This window comes from Callorhinus ursinus, unplaced genomic scaffold (assembly GCF_003265705.2).
Source record: "Callorhinus ursinus isolate GAN/ISIS: 27379988/994484 unplaced genomic scaffold, GSC_fseal_2.0 scaffold4, whole genome shotgun sequence".
NCBI lineage: Eukaryota > Metazoa > Chordata > Mammalia > Carnivora > Otariidae > Callorhinus > Callorhinus ursinus.
In genome coordinates this window covers 54,925,712-54,946,485 of record NW_027397066.1, presented here as the reverse complement: position 1 = coordinate 54,946,485, position 20,774 = coordinate 54,925,712, and the positions used below count along the sequence as shown (strand labels likewise).

Here is a 20,774-nt window from a genome sequence, read left to right as displayed (position 1 = left end):
TATTGGAATAATGAATACATCATGAGTTTGATAGAAGAAAACTCTAATGTCATCCTTCCCATCATGTTTTCCAGTCTTTATAGGATTTCAAAAGAACATTTGAATCCGTAGGTTTTCAGTTTCTCCCCTCTCCCCTCTTCTCTCCCTCCCTCCTTCTCTTTTGCTTAATAAAATGTCTTGAATGCTAAAAAAAAAAAAAAAAAAGGATCACTGTGTTTGCTTGCTTTTTGTAACATTTTTGAAAGATTTGAAAACTTTTAATAAATGTTTTGGCACTAAAAAAAAAAAACTGCCTGACCCCGTGACCTACCTGCGGCGCAGATCCTCGGCCACAGCCGCCCGGCAGCTGAACAGCAATTTTTGAGGTACCTGTTGTGTGATCCTTTGGGGGTCCTGCAGTGACATAGGTGGTGAAGCTTACAGTCTCTGCAAATCAGCTCACAAAGAGGCACCTGGAATTAGCCAAAACCTTCCACTACTTAAGCAAATGGGAACTAACAGTTGGCCAGGATAACTAGCGCCTCACTGCAAGGCATGGAGACACAGTTTGTGAACTGGTGCCCCCTTCACACAGCGCTGCAGTCTGCGTGATTCAAGAGCTGAGGAGGAAGTTGAGGCCGAAAGCTGCTTCTCCACACCTCACACACAGGAGTTGGAGCAAACAGCAATCTTCCTCCCTCCATTGGAATACGAGCATTCACAAGGCAGAGACTGTGCCCATTGCGTAGAACAGTGAGCGTGGTGGGTGTTCGACAGATACTTGCTGAAGAAATGGATGAGTGCTTTACGATGCTCTGGCTGGGACTCTGAACCACACACTCCTAACAGCTCGGCTAGCTGTTTCTAAGTTCACCACATCTTTAGGGTTATGAAAGTAGAAAGAAGGACAGCTCGAGGCAGCATAGTCACAGCAGAGTGACAGCGGAAATCTTGGTACTATGGAAGAAAGGTGGCTGCCAGGAGATACAGGTGAAACTGCAGCACAAAGTCCGACTGAGGACAATCTGGAACATGCGGCAAGATAAAAAATGTACAAATCTTCATCTAGGAAGGTGTCCTCAGTCTCACCTGTGAATGAAAGAACTTACAGTCAAAATGATGTATCAAGTTATTCATCGAATCAGTATCTGTAATACCAAAAGACTGAAAAAACAAAATCATCCAAGAAAGGACTGGTTAGATTGTCATGTGTGTATAAAAATGTGTAAAATTCATGACAGACTATGGAGTGGCTAGACAAAAAAAGAAAACAGAAAAAGAAAGCAGGCCAGCCCCAGATGAGGGATATGACCTAAGTGGAAGGGAGGGCTCTCCAAGAGCTGCATGTAGATCATCTATTGCCACTGTTGTGTGAATAAGCACATGAACATAAAATACCTCTGGAAAGATACACAAGAAAAGAGTAACTGGTTGCCTGTGGGAAGAAGAACATGATAGGTGGGAGGGAGATTATCTATGTATACATGCCCTTTGTACTTCTTGAATCTTGAAATTTGTGGAAGTATATTTGAAAGAAGAAGAATAAAAATATAGCAGTGCAAGGCAGTTTCCTTATGGAAAAGTAGCCTTCTCTGCCACATTAAACCTGAAGTCATCACAGGACAGAACAATCATAATTCTGAGGCATTAAAAAAGGCAAATTTCTAGTATGTATTTTCTGAAATAGAATATATGGAGCTAAGTGACAGTTAATCATTTTAAAAATACTAAAAGTAACACTCACATTACTGAAAATTTGGAGAATAAAGATCAGGAAAGGAAAAAAAATATATCACAATCTTATTACAGTAAAAACAACCACTTATTGCTTTGGTATAATGTATTCTTCCCTGTATTTTCACCTGTGTTCATTGTGAAAAATCATGGTGAAAGTCTTATTAAAATCAATCCCAACCATAAAAAAAAGGGATCCCCCAAAGGATCACACAACAGGTACCTCAAAAATTGCTGTTCAGCTGCCGGGCGGCTGTGGCCGAGGATCTGCGCTGCAGGTAGGTCACGGGGTCAGGCAGTTTTTTGTTTGTTTGTTTGTTTTTTTAGGTGCAAGATTTTTTTTTTAATTTTTATTTTGTTTTGTGATGTGGATAGGTTTTTGGATGAAAGAGTCAAGATTGAAAAAGACGTTGAAGTGTGCTCTCAAGGAATGACATGCTAAGACCTCAGTTACTAGTCATGGGATCTTAGATGCCATGCCAACTTGCCCTGAGCATCAGTTTTTTATTCTTTAGCCAGGCACATATAAAGACCCATGCTCTGGCTCAAATGATTGAACACAAGGTGGTTTAACAGAAGTTCACGTGATAAGGAGCCTGAGTTTGGGGAGTGGCACGTTAGCTGACTGCAGGTTCCTTTGGAGCAAGTAGAAAGCCAAGGCTATCATAAAACTTCCAAAGATTAGGCTGAGCTGCTAACAGTGGTGTCAAAGAAGATTATAACCCTCGGGTCCTCTGCTCAATGCTCATCCCATAGAGAATACATACTTAGTGCTTGGACAGGCTGGAGAGCCTCGTGGAGAGGGAGAGGAAATGGAGGGAGGTAGCAAACATGCAAACACAATTGTTCTCAAAATATATGAATGGCTAATTGCTTAACCAAAACAGGGTACTATTTCATATTAGTTCCTATTTTTATTTATTTTATTTAAAAAAAAAATTTTATTTTAATTCATTTAATTAACATATAATGTGTTATTGGTTTCAGAGGTACAGGACTGTAATTTATCAGTCTTATATAACACCCAGCGCTCATTACATCACCTGCCCTCCTTAATGGCCATCACCCAGTTACCCCATTCTCCCACCCCCCTCCCCTCCAGCAACCCTCAGTTTGTTTCCTATGATTAAGAGTCTCTTATGGTTTGTCTCCCTCTTTGGTTTCATCTTGTTTTATTTTTTACTCTCTTCCACTATGATCCTCTGTTTTGTTTCTTAAATTCCACATAAAAGTGAGATCATATGATAATTGTCTTTCTCTGATTGACTTATTTCACTTAGCCTAATACCCTCTAGTTCCATCCACGTCATTGCAAATGGCTAATTTCTATTTTTAAAAGTAGATGCATGATGTGGAAAAACTACCTCTAAGCTTGTCCCGTTTTAAATTACAGTGGCCTAGTATATTAGACGAAGCAGTTTACATTTGGGGACAGGAAGAAATGGGGAATATGAGACATTGTGATGCTCACCAAACACCAGACACCACCTGCTGGAGGGAAGTGAAAGGGCAGTGGGCATTCCTCAAGGAATTACTACAAGAAGTACAAAGCAGGCTGATAGATAGGCAATGAGGCAGGAGAAAAATTGTAAGAGGATGTAGATCATCCAGAATGTGAGGGGGAATGTTTGTAATGTTTCCTGTATCAGAAGTGCTTAGAAAGAGTAACTAGGTAATCACTAGGCTAAAAATTTAGATTACATATGAAAAACAGGTTTCATCTCTAGTGCACACTCAGGTGGATTGTTAGCGGCTGCCTGGATTACTGTTTTGAGATGGATGCTGAGGATATTCCTGGCTTCAGTGGGGCAGTGACATCTATTATCATATGAAGAAAGGAAGGGATCACTTCATGAATGCTGGGTAGTTGCCATTTCTAGAATGAGTGGATATTCACTACCTTTCATTGCTTTTGTCTTCCTTTCTCCCTCCCTCTGATTATTTAAAAATCTGGGTCAAATGTTAATTTTGAGAGAAAGATATGGAGGGACTTGAGGCTACTTGTTATTTTAAAATTCTTTGAATATTTCTTTGTTTCACAGGAAAGATTTTCTATTACTAAGGTGATTTTCATATTTCTGGAGTTACATACAATGATAGTTGTGAAAATGGAGATTCACAAGCCAGCACAGATCTGAGAAAAAATATAGAGACTAAAGTAAGTAAGTCAGAGATTTAATAATTTCATAATGAATTTGATTGAAACAGATATGGTAACTGCTTTGTTTTTTTCTCTTGACAGATGTCCAATGCTTTTCAAAATTCTAGTATATATAAAGACTATATCAACTCTCAGGTCATCAAAATTCTGTAAGTACAAATTCAATCAGAATCTTATGGAAAGGGAGGTAGGTGATATGTCACATCAGCCATGGTTTTAAATAACAACAATAGAAAATATAGAAAGAGAGAGAGAAGGAAAGAAGGGGAAAAAAGAAGGAAAGAAAGAAAGAAAGATCCATAAATTGTCATTGCAATTAACAAATTTCTGTTCAGAGCAGGAACTGTTCTGTACAAATCTATAATCTCCACACTTGAAGGGGAATTATAAGGTTGTTGGTAGCAGCCAGTCCTAACTGACTACTATGATGAAAGATAATTGTAAGTGTGATAAACAGAGTCCCACCTGATTGTTTTGCTACTGACTTACTAGCCTCCTCTTCTCCCGTCCATACCCAACTGTCCATACCTTTCCTAAAATAATCTTTTGGTGTCTTTAGTAATCACTATCACTATAATGACTGTGAAGCAAAGTGAATTTTAGTGTCACTTAAGATAACATTTGTCTAAATAAGTCTTTGAAGTATGCTTGAGTATGGTGGTGGTCAGGAGGGTTGCAGGGAGGAGGGTATCAAGGAGCACAGGGGATGAGTGATAAAGGGAGAAGATACTTGTATTTTGGTAATTGCCAATATCCATTTTGGGGAATTCTGAACTTCCAAAACAAAACAAAAAATCCAGAGACCCTTGCACTTCATACGTACTGAGACAATATCTCTGTATTGTTCTTTAATATACAATAAAATAGAGGAAATTCAATGTGTTCACAAAATGTCTACAAAAATCAAGAAACAACACTAGAACATTTCTGTTGTTTCTAGTCCTGATCCCAATGGCTCAAGTGTACAGTTACAGCTGACATTCAAATTTCCTCCAGCAAAGAGGGATAACATGAAGACTGAAATTGAAGTTATCTTACAGCAGATACTGAAAGACAACATGGCATTCTGGAATGCAGTCCCTACTTCCATGAGACTCATAGGTATTTCACTTATTTCCATTATTTTCTATTACTTAGATTTCTGGATTACTCGGAAAAAAAGTACTAGAAAAAAGTGAACCAGGAGTTTCAGGAATTTTCTTTGGGAGAATAATATACTTCTCAACTTCTGGTACTCCTACCAATGAGTTGGCATGAAAGGGGCAGTGCCATAAAACGTTGAAGAGTGATAGGAAGGAGGGCTAAAGTGTGGGCATGCGCTTGAGCTTGGAAAGCTTCATGTTTATGTATGTAAAGGGGGGTGAAGGACCCTAACTGAAGCATTATTCCTCCCTTCCCTCTACTATTGTGAAGATCTCATTATAGGAAACAGATTTAGGACTTAGTTGATCGTTCAGTGTGGAGACTGCACTTAGTTGATCGTTCAGTGCGGAGACTGCTGGGTAAGAAGGAAGTTGGGGATAAGGAGTTCTCACTGTTTCTTGTGGAAGAATGGGAATGATACTAACAAAGAAGAAAATTGTCTGGAATCATTTCCTAGAAAACAAGGGAAGAAAATGATAGGATTTTGACCCAGTAAAGAAGGTGAAGTCTGTAAAGACCTTGAAGATCCTGCAAAGCTCTTGAAACTCTCATTTGGATTGTTAAAAGACCTGTTAGGTGATAGGCATGTAGTTCAGAGCCCAGTTTTGTGGTTCTTCCAGACTGAGAGTTGATCCTAATGCCTTGAAGGCTATCAAGGCTGACAACTGTCAGTTATAGCTCCTTTGCCTCAGAATACCTGTTACCAGTGGGCCACTCATGAGAAGTGAGTTTGAGGAAGAACTCCTCAAAAGAACAATACAGTTTCTCTGTGGGTAGCTGTAGGGAAAGAAGGCTGCCTTTCTATGTCTTAGGGGTTTAGTCAGCACTTGTTGGTGGGTCTTCCTGTAGTTCCCTACTCTTTCTCTCTAAAGTCTCTGCCCAGGGACACCTGGGTGACTCAGTAGGTTAAGCATCTGACTCTTGGTTTCAACTTAGGTCATGGTCTCAGGGTCATGAAATCAAGCTCTGCATGGGGCTCCACGCTCCGTCGGGAGTTTTCTTGAGATCCTCCCCCTCTCCCTCTGCCCCTCCCCCTGCTCGCACTGCTTCCCGCTCTCTAATAAATGGGTGAATCTTTAAAAAATAGTAATAATAATAAAAATAAAGAATAAAGAATAAAGTCTCTTCCCAATAGAAAAGAGACTTGAATTTAAGTTAAATTCACAAAATTTCATAATTCAGTCATAGTAATGAGATGACTCTAAAGAGGATAGGCCCAATGAAATAAAATTTTAATTAGAATTTTTTTCTTTATAGATAACTCTGAGTATTTCAGGGAGATGAGAATTATCATAAGGAAAGAAATCCGAAGATAATTAATTCCCAGTCCCTCTTTTAGTGAGAATGTCAGCTTCTCACCTCAGTAAATATTTTACTGCAACTATCACAAAATTGAGAGCTTTGTTTTTTATTGCCTTTTCCCCTTTCCTACACTTACCTGGTAGAGATGTGGAGAGATGGTCAAAATATAATAAGTAGGAGGGAGAGAGGCTGATAACTGATATGTGAACCAGTCTGAATAATTAAATGTTGGGTGTAATTGGGCTAGGAAAGTTAGCATGTATGTTCCTGGATTGAAGATAATTGCTTGATGATATTTTGTTAGTTTTATGGTTTTTTTTAATTTCAGAAATCAGCAAGGCTAATGTTGAAATGCTTACCAACAACTGTAAGTTTAGAAACTATGATAAATTTAACATATTCACAAATATTTCCCTATCATTAGTCTAAAAAGTGTCTTGAAATATATCATTTGGAAATCCATTAAATAGTCTTTCAAAATTATTAGATATACCAGATGTATATCTGGAATTTCTTTTTGAAAAACACTGGCCTGTGAATTTTAACATTTGTAAGGAGTTGTCCAAAGGATGAAATGAGAACTGATCTCAAAGAATGGAATCATGAGTGAAAAATATCATACTGACTAGGTTAAAATAAAAAGATTGAAGGCAAAAAAAAAGACAAGATAATAAGACAATATAAAAGTAGGCTATATCAAATACATTTATTATAAGATAAAAAATAGTTCTGTATCTTTTAAATGAATTCTCTTTAGAGTATCATGTTGCACACAAGACACATCCATGCATTCATTCACTCAATGGACACTTATGGTGTATCTATTATCCACAAGGGGCTTTAGAGTGCATTTCATATGCTGTGCAAGATACAGACATAATGAATTAAAGTCTCCACCTTCAAGGAATTTGCAATCTACTTGCAGAGATGGGAATTATAACAAATAGATAAAATAAAAATTGAAAGATGATCGAGAGTGAAAAAGAAGATAAGTAAGTCACCCAAACCAAGATGGAATCGGGTACCATGATCACAGTACATTCCAGGAAAGACACAGCATTGCTTAGTAGCTGCTGGACAATCACTGAAGGGTTTCAAGTAATGTTTTAAGATGTATTTCTTATAAAGCATAATCAAAGATAGCTGCTCTTATATAAAAAAATCCTTTCTTCAGGTTGTGGAAGATCAGCCAACAGTATCATACCAGGCAACCGAATTGTGAATGGGAAGAATGCCCTGGTGGGAGCATGGCCATGGCAAGCCTGCATGCAATGGAAGGGTCAACACTATTGTGGGGCATCTCTGATCAGCAGCCGGTGGCTATTATCTGCAGCTCACTGCTTTGCTGAGGAAGTGTGAAAGTCTGACTAACTGTAGGATTCTGGGTGCAGGCCTATTTTGGGTCATCTGTGGGGATTGACCTAAATGTGTGAACATTCACCAAGGTCAAATGAAATTTATAATTACCTGCATAACTGAAGGGCAGCAGAAGCATTTAAATTTGTCAAAGAAGAAGGGCACCTGGGTGGCACAGTTGGTTGAACATCCTACTCGTGGTTTCTGCTCAGGTTGTGGTCTCAGGGTGGGATGGAGCTCAGCACGGAGTCTGCTTAAATTTCTCTCTCCCTCTCCCTCTGCCCCCCTCCCACCATGCTTGCGCACATTCACTCCCTCCCTCTCTCTAAAATTAATAAATAAATCTTTAAAAAATAAATTTGTTGAAGAGGAAAAGGTGAATAGAAGTAATCCACATTTTCCAAATAGCTACTTTGGCCTGACATTAAGGGCTTCATTTATATCATTTTATTTAATCATAACAATAATTCTGTATGGAAGGTATAATTTAATCTATTTAAAGATGAGGAAACTAGGGTTCAGAAATGGTGACATAACTTGGCAAAGTTCATACAGCTACTACATTAACAGAAGTTGAATGTGACACCAAATATGTCTGATTCCAGTTACTACATGCTTATTTAACTTGTCCTCCAGGTGTTTACTACATAACTGAAAAAATTTAAATATGATATATTAAAGGTGTTAGCATAGTGTAGTAGATGCCACATATACAACAAGACAGTAAGTTCTGTGAACATTTGATGAAGAAGGAGAGCATATCCAGCTGAGGGATGAAGATGTAAGATTCACCTGGACCCTAAAGATAAAAGATTTGATTGATGGGGTGGGTAAATGGGAAAGAACAACATGCATTTTGGATTTGGAAAACCACTTTCTTCAGATGTGTTGAGGTGGAACAACACAAGTTGTATTCTGTAGACAGCAAACAAAAAGAGCAATTTGAAGAAGGTTCGTTAAAAGAAACATTAGAAAATATACTCGGGAAAATTTGATGTATAGATTGGGCACATTTCTAATTGACAAGACGCTTACTTTCTGAGAAAATCTCTTTTATGAAGCCTGGTTGCAGGATTTGTCTTTGAAGCCATTTTCAAAAAGTAGTCCATAGATAGGGGACTTGTTAAAAGTGTGGATCCTTAAGCCTCACACCAGACTTTTTAAATATAAATCTCAGGAGATGGAGCCTGAATTGATTCTAAGGGAGTAGAGTTTAAGAAACACATTGAGTGTGGGGAGTCACTGAAGATTTTAGAATGGGAGAAGGATCGAAGAGTGTTACCACTACATGAAGTTTTGAAAATTCAAAACAAAACAAAACAAAAACAAAAACAGCACCTGACATTTTGAGGGAAGGTGAGAAAAGTTAAACAGGATGGTAGGTCCTAAATTGAGAAAGAGTTTCAGTGGAGAACTGGAGAAATGATCAGAAAATTTAAATTAGAAGCCCAAATGCACTGACTTGGTAAACATAACAGGGTGATTAGGTAAGAACAAGTGATGATTTTCTAGGTACAAAGATGTCCAGGGCCTTCCACAGGCTCTTCGAATCCGGGGTGTTCGGCAATAAGAGTGATTCTGGGTCCCATCCACTGAGGCTGCTCATATGACTCCTACCCAAGTCCAATGCTCAGAAACTGGGTGGGGTTTTAATAGCAGAAGACATCAGTGGCTCTAGCTAGGAGGATTTTGCAGAAATATGACAGCTATAATAGTCCTTAGTACTATTTTATTTGCAACATCTCAGTGTCAAAAACACCTTTAAAAATAAAAATTTGGTGTTTTCTAGTGTTGGTTGGGAGCCTCATGCCTTACAGTTATGAGGTAATGACCATTATGAGCACTGTTGTTGCTCAAAAACTGCATATATTTTAATTAAATTGTGTCTTTCAGGAAAAATAATTCAGACAATTAGATTGTCAACTTTGGAACTGTAGTAAATAAACCATATATGACACAGAAAGTCCAAAACATTATTTTTCATGAAAATTATAGTAGGGCTGGAGTTTATAATGATATTGCCCTTGTGCAGCTTGCTGAAGAAGTCTCTTTTACAAAGTATGTTTGTAGGATTTGTCTTCCTGAAGCCAAAATGAAGCTCTCAGAAAATGCCAGTGTTGTAGTTACAGGATGGGGAACACTTTATATGAATGGTAAGTTTTTCTGTGGAAAGGTAATAGCTTCATGGGAATAAGTATTTAAACAATCAATCAAATAATCAATCAATCACTCTCTCATGCAATTAGCCAGTAAATATTCCAGAAAGAAAACCAAGTGGAGGGACCAAATTGTCTTCAATTTCTAAAATACCTCTGGGAATAAGAATTGGAATAGTTGAAATTATGTGCGAGGCAGCCAGCTACAGTAAACACCAGAAAGGGACCAATCTATGCTGGAACTGACCCGACTCTTGCTGACCAGAAGAATCTACCTTATTCTATAGATGTTCTTCGTCTCAACAATCAAGGTTAAGATCCCCGTAATACACAGAATTTATTGTCTTTAGGTCCCCTTCCAGTGATACTTCAGCGAGCCTCTGTGAAGATTATCGACAACAAAGTTTGCAATGCTCCACATGCATTATCTGGCAAGGTGACTGATAAAATGCTATGTGCTGGATTTATGTCAGGAAAAGCTGATGCTTGTCAGGTATGTGTAGACACATTATCAAATCATCTTATCCCGAAGTACCAATTAAATGGAAATTTTTATCAACACAAATTTGTGTGTGTGTGTTAATGATTTCCATAGAGTAGCTTATTTTGATCCACATAATGGATATTTATTGATCCCAGTTATGTATCAGACACCAGGCTAGATGCTGGGGATGCACTGGTGAACAAAATCCCTATTCTCATGGAGTTTTCAGTCTAGGAATACATACCAAAGACAACAATTACCCAGTAATAAAATAAATTTGGCCCTGTTTTTGGGCAATCAGCACAGTAGAATGGTGCCTCTTCCTTATCCAGAGGTGCCGCAGGAGGTCTAGCATGTGCACAAGACCCGCATTCCTCAGGCTTCATTATGCAACAGCCACATCATTTTCTACATTAGTCAAGGCTGAACTCATATAAAGTCTACTCTGCCCAATCCAACATATGGCAGCTGTAGGCAATATATTCTGGTTTGTGGTTGCCCTGGGTTTTGAATAAACCCAAGTTCCACAGTTCTGAGCCCAAAAGAGGGTGGACTGTTTTCGGTGCCCAGGGGCTTTTGATAAGTCCAGAGAAGCAGTAAAATGAAATTCTTTGACAGAACAAGAAACATGTTTTCTTATCTTCCTCCAGAATGATTCTGGTGGACCACTAGCTTACCCGGACTCTAGAAATATCTGGCACCTCGTTGGAATAGTAAGCTGGGGTAATGGATGCGCTAAAAAGAATAAGCCAGGTGTTTATACACGAGTGACTGCTTATTGTGATTGGATTACTTTTAAGACTGGACTCTGAAAGAAAAGTAACTTTGGAATGGAACATAAAGACAACTGCAGGGTATTCTTATCTGTTGCTTCAAGTCTTTCTCTTTTGATTGTTGATACAAATCTTTTTCTTACATTCAAATACATAAAGGTCTTTATCAATATTTTATTATATCTAAAACACTATCCATTAATTTATTTATCTATTCAAATAATATAGGAAACAGGAAGGAAAAAAAAAAGAAAAGATGGCCAAAATATTTTTATTAATAGCCTAGTTCTTTTTTTTAGAATTTTTTAAATTTAAATTCACTTAGTCAAGTTATAGTCTAGTTTTGATTTATCTTACCATTATATTCAGAATTTACCTTAACTTATTTTTCAGAATTTAAAGAAATACACATTTTGTTAGTATGAGAACATATATCCTGGGTCTACCAAATAAATTATTTTTCATTCTATAAATTATAATTGTACTTTGTTAAACTGGAATATGTCAGATAAAGAAATAATATACATTCATTTTTTATTTATATGTGAGATAATTTGTGTACCTTGTGTAATCATATGATCTTGGAGTGGAGAAGGGATATGAGCTAGAACATTTCTCAATTTATTTTATTTTATTTATTTATTTTTTAATATTTTATTTATTTATTTGACAGAGAGAGAGAGACATCGAGAGAGGGAACACAAGCAGGGGTAGAGAGAGAGGGAGAAGCAGGTTTCCTGCTGAGCAGGGAGCCCGATGCAGGGCTCGATCCCAGGACCCTGGGATCATGACCTGAGCCGAAGGCAGACGATCAACGACTGAGCCACCCAGGCGCCCCTAGAACATTTCTCAATTTATAGTAAAGGAAATTAAAGACTAGAGAGGAAAAATTATTTGCTTAAAGTCACTCTTCAGCTGTGACCCTCACATGAACTCCCGTGGTAGAATTTAGATCCAAAATTAGTCAGGAGATTAAAAATAATTTTTAGGTTGTAATTATTTATATAACATTTTATTTATGTCATCTCTTTGTCATTTGTTTGCCTTTGTAGCAAAAATAATGTGAGATCTTTAAGGGCAGGGAACCGTGTGGCAGCTCTTGTAATAAGTCTCCTTACAGTGCATGCACAAATAAATGTATGGAGGACTGACTTTGTAGTCTCTGCAAATTATTTACCTTTTGTAATTTCCTAAAATAAAAAAATAGCTAAAATTTTCAAAAGTAAGTAAAATAAACTAGAAAAAATACTCCTTCCTTCAATCATTTGTGATGTTACTCTTTCATTCTTTCTTTATTATAAAGCATAACTCAAGTGATATGCATGATGTCAAGCCAATCCATAGCCAGGTGTGACAAGATGGTGTTTTCTCTCCCTACTCCTTTCTCAGGCAGGTCACACATATTTAGAGTGTTCCAGGAACTATCAGGTATAGACACAGCATCTTCTTTCAAAGATGCTGAATTTAGCGGACAAAGATGGATAATAAACATATAAATAAGAGAATTCTGGGTTATGATAAATGTAATGAAGAAAACAAAAAGTAATATGATAGAAAACAGTGGAGCAGATGAGGGGTACTTGAGACTGGAAAGTCTGAATAACTTTTCCAAGAGAGTAGCATTTGAACTGTACCTAAATAATGGAGAGGCAAAACATACAAAAACACCGTGAGAAAGAGAAATCCAAAAGGAGCAAGTGTAAAGTCCTTGAGGTAGAAATAAGTGAGGTGGACGTGTGGGTGGAAACAAGGCAAACATGACTGGAGCCTGGTAGGTAAGTGAGAGATGGTAGAAAGGAGTATATGAAGAGGTGGTTGGGGATCAAGTCAAATAGAACTTTGTAAAGACCTTGAATTTTATTTTAACTGCAGTGGGGGGGCCCTTGAGTTTTCTAAGCAGAGGTGTGAGTGAGATGATCTAATATCACACTTTTGAGAAGATTGCTTTAACTTTGATGAAGAGAATGGGCGGAGTTGGGAGTGGAGGTACATAATGAAAAGCACGAAGACAGATTAGAAAGCTATTGCACTTGTCCTGGCAAGAAATGATGCATATTTACCCTTTTCCTTGGGTCAGGAACTTATCTGGGATAACAGAAGGAATCCTTTTATAAGACAACTCAAGGTAGAGAAAAAAAAGGTATAGGCTTATTTAGTATAATACCACTACTAAGAGATATAAGAGGTATTACTGGCTGTCTCTTTGTCTTGTGGATACTTAATTCAGAAGCCAAATATCTGTGAACTTATTTCTTTCCTCCTCAGTCTTATGAGCATGGTGTCTTAGTTAGCTTAGGATGCTAGAAAATTACCATAGTCTCAGTGGTTTAAACAACATACATTTATTTCTCACAGTTCCGGGGTTAGGAAGTCCAAGATTAAGGTGCCAACAGATCTGGTGTCTGGTAGGGGCTCCATCTCTAAATGCGGTAATATCAGGGATTAGAGTTTCAACATATGGATTTTGAGGAGGCACAAATCAGTCCATAGACCTAGATCTCAGTCTGTCTGGGGGGAAGATCAGTTGGAACTGAATGAATGATTACCCTAGCATTGATGGGTTAGTGTTAGAGTTTTTATCTTTTATCCAGCTTCAAATTAACCAACTAGCTTTGGCTTTAATAAGGAACTATTAATAATGACTTCCTTGATCAAGGATGTATTTATTTATTCATTTGCTCTTTATTTATTTAAGATTTATTTCTTTATTTGAGAGAGAAAGAGTGCGTGTGTGTGCCTGAGTGGGGGGAGGGGCAGAGAGAGAGGGAAAGAATCTCAAGCAGAGTCCCCATTGAGTGTGGAGCCTGGACTTAGGGCTTGATCCACAAACCATGAAATCATGATCTGAGCTGAAACCAAGAGTTGGAAGCTTAACTGACTAAGCCACACAGGTGCCCCGAGGATTGTATTTGTAATAGAAATATCTCTAACCGATTAGCAGATGAAAACTAGATCTTTCAATTCATAAGCCAGTATTTTGTTTAGTAAAACAGTTCATACTAATGCATTTAAGGAATGCTTTCACTGAAAACGGCCAGAAAAGAGGAGATAAAGTGATGCAAAGTGTAGAGAATTATATTAAATTTATGTTTTTTATTTAGTCTTAAATATAGGCCTAATTGTCCAAAGCCTACTAGAAACTCTATTCCATTGCCTAGAATTTTTCTTGCAAACTCACAAATATCTTTATGTTCTCCTTACTGAGTTTAAATACTATGGTCAACCATGACATATGGCCCCACTGCCCTTGCCCCTTTCTCTATTCACCAGCCAGCCTGGCAAAACCACAGGTTGGTTATACCCTACTCTCCAACTTTCTGGTATATGATCCTGTTTGCTGACAGCAGCCGGAGAAAAAGGCACACCATGCTGACTGGTCCCACTTTAGAATCATGGTCCCAAATCTCAAATAGGTCCCTAACACTCCCTGAAAATGCTTCGGCACCTCGGTAGTCAAAACGCCCTCACATTCTCCTAAAAACTCCTTCCCTCTCTCTCTCCTCTCCTAACTCCAACAGTTTCTTCTCCTTACACGCCTCTGATAATTTCACTAATTATTTCACCAAGAAAAAAGAAGGAATCAGATGAGAGTTTCTACTAGCACTTACCATAAAAATCCATTAATCTCCTTGTCTCTTGAAAGGCAATATAGGCAAGTGAACTCGGGAGCTAAACTGCCTGTGATCAAATTTTAGCTTTGCCACTTACTAGATGTGTGACCTCAGGCAAATGGTTTGACATCACCGTGTCGTGTTTTCCTAGATGTGACATGGGGATAAGAATAGTATCTACTTCATGGTGTTGTGGAGTTTTGAAGAAGTTAACAAATGTAATGCACTTAAAACACACTGTAAAGGCAAGATAAGGTTAGCCGTTATTGTCATCTGTCTGTCCTTTCATTCATCTTCTCAAGGACTTTGTTTCTATAACTGTCCAGTTATATCATCATATATCATCAATCTTACCCTCTCTACTGGATCATTTCCATAGACACAGTAATTCTGTAATATTTCCCAGATAAAAACAAAGGTTTTTTTTTAACCCTATATCTCCTTCCTGCCATATTTCTATGCAAATATGGTTCAAAGTGTTGTTTCACCTCTTTTCCTTCCATTTTCTCAAACTCACTCCAATCAAGATGTTGACTCAGACACTGCTTTAAAACCACATTTCTCAAGGTCATCAGTACATTCCATGTTGCCAGGTCCAAGGCTCAATTCTCAAACCTCCTCTTGTTTAACCTATCAATAGCATTAATACTATTGATCACGCCCTATTAAAACACTTTCTTTTTCTCTTATTTTTTTATTGACGTATAGTTGACATATAATTTTATATTACTTTCAGGTGTATAACATATTGACTCGACAGTTATATATGAAATGTGTGTATATATGTATATATACACTTATATAATAAATATATTATGAAATTTCATAATTTTAATGTAAGAGAAAGCTCCAGAAGGAGCTATTTTTGCAACATTTCATAGTGATGTGTAAAGGACATTTCAGATTTGCAGTTTATAGTGACTAATTAGAGGATTCCAGAAAAGACAATTATATATTATTATCATATGTTGTGTCTTCTACAATTATTATATTTAATTATGAAAAGAAAATAATCCTATCATGTTTTCTTATGTTGTTTCTTCAAAAAATTTAATTGTCTTCATTTAAAATTTGTCATAGTTGACACTCATGGTTGTGTAAAAAAAACTTTATTTTCACTAAACATAGGAGTACATATTCTGTGAGAATTCAATTAAATAGCCATCTCTGGTTTTATTAGCCTAAGTTTATGCTTTTTAAGTCACATTTATCTCCAAAAAAGTGATTCAGCAAGGCAGGAATTACTAGGCCAGGGTAATGAGAGATTCTCCCCACATTTTCCTCCCAAGTCATTTGATGAAAGAGAATTAGGAGGAATCCAACCAAGCCACAATCAGAGCAGGGACAAAGTCTTAGTAATCAGGGAGAATCGGTCTAGGAGCACCTCTCTCTTTTGCTTAACATCCTACTCCACCCTGGTCTCATCACCCTCAGAAAATAAAACCTAAACTCTATTATGACTTGCAAATCCATAAAAAGCTTGATTCACTCTTCTTATTTCTTAGTCAAGACACAGCTCAGGTGTTACCTCACACCAGGAAGCTTTTCCTGGCATCCCCTCACTGATGCTCCAGATTTCCCCAGGCATACACCTGGTTGCTACACTTTCCACAAGTTGTAAAACTTCTATTTTTGCATCTGAATATCCTACTAGATCGTGAGCTTCTCAAAGGCTCTTTTCCATCTCTGTGTTCCTAGAGCTATGGTTGGTTCTGTGGAGGTAATCATTGCGTCTAAAGGAATGATGCTAACATGCACTGTTGGGATCTGGCTGTTAGAGACATCTCTGTTTTATTTCCCATTGTGCCCTTGAATTTCATTTGTTCTCCAATCACACTGTTACCAGAGATTTCTGAAACAAATCCTGGACCTTTCCAAATGATGTACTCCTTGCCTAGAATGTCTCTCTCTCTCTCTCTCTCTTTTTTTTTTCTAGTAAACTCCTTCTATCCTTTAAAAATTAGCTCACACCTTTGTGAGATTTTTATTCCCTATGTTCTCATGGATCTGGGGCTTATTGTCATCAAGCTATCATTTCATCCTGGAAAGTCCTACAAAGCCAACAAATACAATTTATTTTTAGCCAATATTAATTTGGCCCTGACTCCCTGAGAAGTTGTATTTTATTGCCAAGTCCACCTTTTTCCTCTACTCAGATCATATCGAGGACAAACTTTTATTTCACTTCAGCAAGTACATTTGAAAAAAAATTTAATTATATAAGCAATGTATTAACACATTATCCTTGTGAAAAAAATAAACCTATTATAGATCAAGCTAAAATTACTTTGCTATTTTCAATTCTGGTCTCTATCCTTTTCCTCAGGAGTAATCACTTATTTGTGAATTCTTCCAGATCTTTTCATATATTTATTTAACATTTCATAAATAAACACATGGATTTAAGTACATCTATTAACACCTACTTAAAATGTGAAGTATTATTTAACTGTTTCTTTTAAGTATTAATGATATCATATTGAATTATTCTGCATTTCATATTTTCACTCAATATTTCTTTTTCATTTAAAGATTTTATTTATTCATTTGAGACAGAAAGATAGAGAGAGAGAGAGAGAGAGAGAGCAGAAGCAGGGGGAGAGGCAGGGGGAGAGGCAGAGGGAGAGGGAGAAGCAGACTCCCCGCTGAGCTGGGAGCATATGCGGGGCCAGATCTGGACCTGGAGATCATGACCTGAGCTGAAGGCAGATGCTTAACCATCTGAGCCACCCAAGGCGCCCTTTCACTCAATATTTCTTGAAGCCTTTCTGTATTGATCTACAATTGTATCCGTCAGTGTTCAGAGCAGGAAAGGCTTATTAAACAGAAACGAGTTTGAAGCAGAAAACTGCAAACTTCAAAAATTTTCAGAACAGCTGGGGATAAAGACTCTAGGCTAAGCTTCAAGGATAACTCACAGAATACTAGAGAACTGATGCCAGGGGAGGGGACTGTAACTGGCATTTCTGAATTTAATAAGTAAGATCCAGAGATCAGAAAGCACCAGCAACGTTTTGTTTTGTTGATGGTATCCTTCAATGAAGTGCAAAAGCTTTTTTATTTTATTGTGGTTTCAGTTTAATTTTGCTTTTGTGTTCCTTGCCTGAAGGGACATATCTAGAAAAATATTTCTATGGCTCATGTAAAAAAAATTACTGCCTGTTTTCTTCCAGGAGTTTTAAGGTCTCAGGTCTCACATTTAGGTCTATATCCATTTTGAGTTTATTTTTGTTTATGGTGTAAGAAAGTGGTCCAGTTTCATTCTTTCTTTTGCATTGTAGCCATCTAATTTTCCCAGCACCATTTGTTGAAGAGACTGTCTTTTCCCCATTGTATATTTTTGTCTCCTTTGTTGTAGATCAATTGACCATATAATCATGGTTTTATTTCTGGGCTCTCTATTCTGTTCCATTGAACTATGTGTCTACTTTTGTTCCAGTCCCATACTGTCTTGATGATGACAGCTTATAGTATATCTTGAAATCCGGGATTGTGATACCTCCAGCCCCATTCTTTTTTCTCAAGATTGCTTTGGCTATTGAGGCTCTTCTGCCCAGCAAAGGAAACCATCAACAAAACAAAAAGGCAACCTACTGAATGGGAGAAGAAATTTGTAAATGATATATCCGGTAAGGGATTGATATCCAAAATATATAAAGAACTTAAACAACTCAACACCAAAAAAACAAAGGATCCAATTTAAAAATGGGCAAAGAACCGGAAGAGAAATTTTTCCAGAGAGGACAGACAGATGGCCAACAGACACATGAAAATATGTTCAACTTATTAATCATCAGAGAAATGTAAATCAAAACCACAATGGAATATTACCTTACACCTGTCAGAATGGCTAGAATCAAAAACATAAGAAATAATAAGTGCTGGGGCGCCTGGGTGGCTCAGATGGTTAAGAGTCTGCCTTCGGCTCAGGCCATGATCCCAGGGTCCTGGGATCGAGCCCCACATTGGGCTCCCTGCTCAGTGGGGAGCCTGCTTCTCCTTCTCACACTCCCCCTGCTTGTGTTCTTGCTCTATCTCTTTCTCTGTCTAAATAAAATCTTAAAAAAAAAAAAAAGAAAGAAGTGTTGGTGAGGATGTGGAGAAAAAGGCACTCTTGTGCACTGCTGGTGGGAATGCAATTTGGTGCATCGATTGTGGAAAACAGTATGGAAGTTCCTATAAAATTTGAAAATAGAATTATCATATGATCCAGTAATACCACTACTGGGTATTTATCCAAAGAATACAAAAACACTAATTCAAAAAGATATATGAACCCCTGTGTTTATTGCAGCATTATTTATAATAACCAAGATATGGAAGCAACCCAAGTGTCCATCCATAGATGAATAGATAAAGAAGATACGATAAAAAAGATATAATGGAATATTAGCCACAAAAAAGAATGAGATCTTGCCATTTGCAACAACATAGATGGAGCTAGAGAGTATTATACTAAGTGAAATAAGTCAGTCAGAGAAAGACAAATACCGTACAATTTCATTCGTTTGTGGAATTTAAGAAACAAAGCAAACAAACAAAGACTCTTAAGTTCAGAGAACAACCTGGCAGTTAGAAGAGGGGAGGTAGGTGGGGAAAGGGTGAAACAGGTGAAGGGCATTAAGAGTACACTTATCTTGGTGAGCACTGAGTACTGTGTAGAATTGGTGAATCACTGTATTGTACACCTGAAACTAATATAACACTGTATGTTAATTATACTTCAATTTAAAAAAAGAAAGAAAATATCAGGATAGAGGTTACTTTTGGCGGAGGGTGGGAGGTTAAGGCTGTGATAGGGTACTGGAGGAGCTTTTGGTGCAGCAGACAAAATTCCGTTTCTTAACAGAGATGGCAGATACATCTGTGCTTGCCTTATACCAACTCATTAAACTCATTAAGTAATATAAAAATAAAGGAAGGAAGGAAGGAAGGAAAAGAAAAAAAGCACAGGTACTGTTGACATCGCTGCAGCCTCCTGACACCCACAAGCTGGTCTGGTCTCTGCCGACCCTAAAATTGTTTCTTGGCTCCCAGAAAGCTGAAGAATGGACAGTGAAATGCTACTACAGGAAACATCATATATCCATGAACTTTTACCAGTATAAATCCACAAGATGCCTTAGAAGGCTTCTGACATGCTTCTCCCTTCTGTTTCTTTTTTTCTTTTACATCATTAGTTTTTGATATAATGTTCAATGATTCATTAGTTGTGTATCACACCCAGTGCTCATTACATCACATGCCCTCCTTGATGCCCATCACCCAGTTACCCCATCCTCCTCCCCACCTCCCCTCCAGCAACCCTCAGTTTGTTTTCCGGAGTCAAGAGTCTCATATGGTTTGTCTCCCTCTCTGATTTCTTCCCCTTCCATTTTCCCTCCCTTCCCCTGTTGTTCTCTGCACTATTCCTTATGTTCCATACTTGAGTGAAACCGTATAATTGTCTTTCTCCAATTGACTTATTTCACCTAGCATAATACCCTCCAGTTCCAACCATGTCAATGTAAATGGTAGATATTCATCTTTTCTGATGGCTGAGTAATGTTCCATTGTATATATAAACCACATCTTCTTTATCCATTCATCTGCTGAAGGACATTTTGGCTCTTTCCACAGTTTGGCTATTGTGGACATTGCTGCTATGAACATTAGGGTGCAGCTTCCCCTTCTTTTCACTACATCTGTATCTTTGGGGTAAATACCCAGTAGTGCAATTGCTGGGTCATAGGGTAGCTCTATTTTTAACTTCTTGAGGAACCTCCATACTGTTTTCCAGAGTGCATCTAGCTGGCAGAACCTAAACTGCAGCCAGAATTCTAACTGCAAAGGAGTGTGGGAGATGTCATTTTTAGTTTTCCAATCTCTTCAGCAGAAAAAGGGACCTTAGAATGAAGCGTGAGTAAGTCAATCCACCATATTTACTACAACCTCACTTAACACCTAAATAACATCCCAGAATATTGATATGCCATAGTTTATTTAACCATTCCTCTACCAATTAATAATTTGTTTCCATTTATTTTGCTATTGCAAACTTTGTAATAAGCATCCTCATATATTCCTGTTTGATTA

At 37.6% G+C, this 20,774-nt stretch overlaps 1 protein-coding gene across 1 annotated transcript in view; it reads left to right on the top strand.

Moving 5' to 3' along the window:
• LOC112835498 (transmembrane protease serine 11B-like) overlaps nucleotides 1-11,127 on the top strand; it is a 33,629-nt gene extending 22,502 nt beyond the window's left edge. Inside the window, 8 exon segments of the mRNA XM_025886979.1 lie at nucleotides 3,756-3,871; nucleotides 3,956-4,023; nucleotides 4,815-4,975; nucleotides 6,648-6,686; nucleotides 7,494-7,680; nucleotides 9,569-9,828; nucleotides 10,182-10,324; nucleotides 10,966-11,127. Coding sequence (XP_025742764.1) covers nucleotides 3,756-3,871; nucleotides 3,956-4,023; nucleotides 4,815-4,975; nucleotides 6,648-6,686; nucleotides 7,494-7,680; nucleotides 9,569-9,828; nucleotides 10,182-10,324; nucleotides 10,966-11,127 — 1,136 coding nt within the window.
• Nucleotides 11,128-20,774: the final 9,647 nt, after the last annotated feature.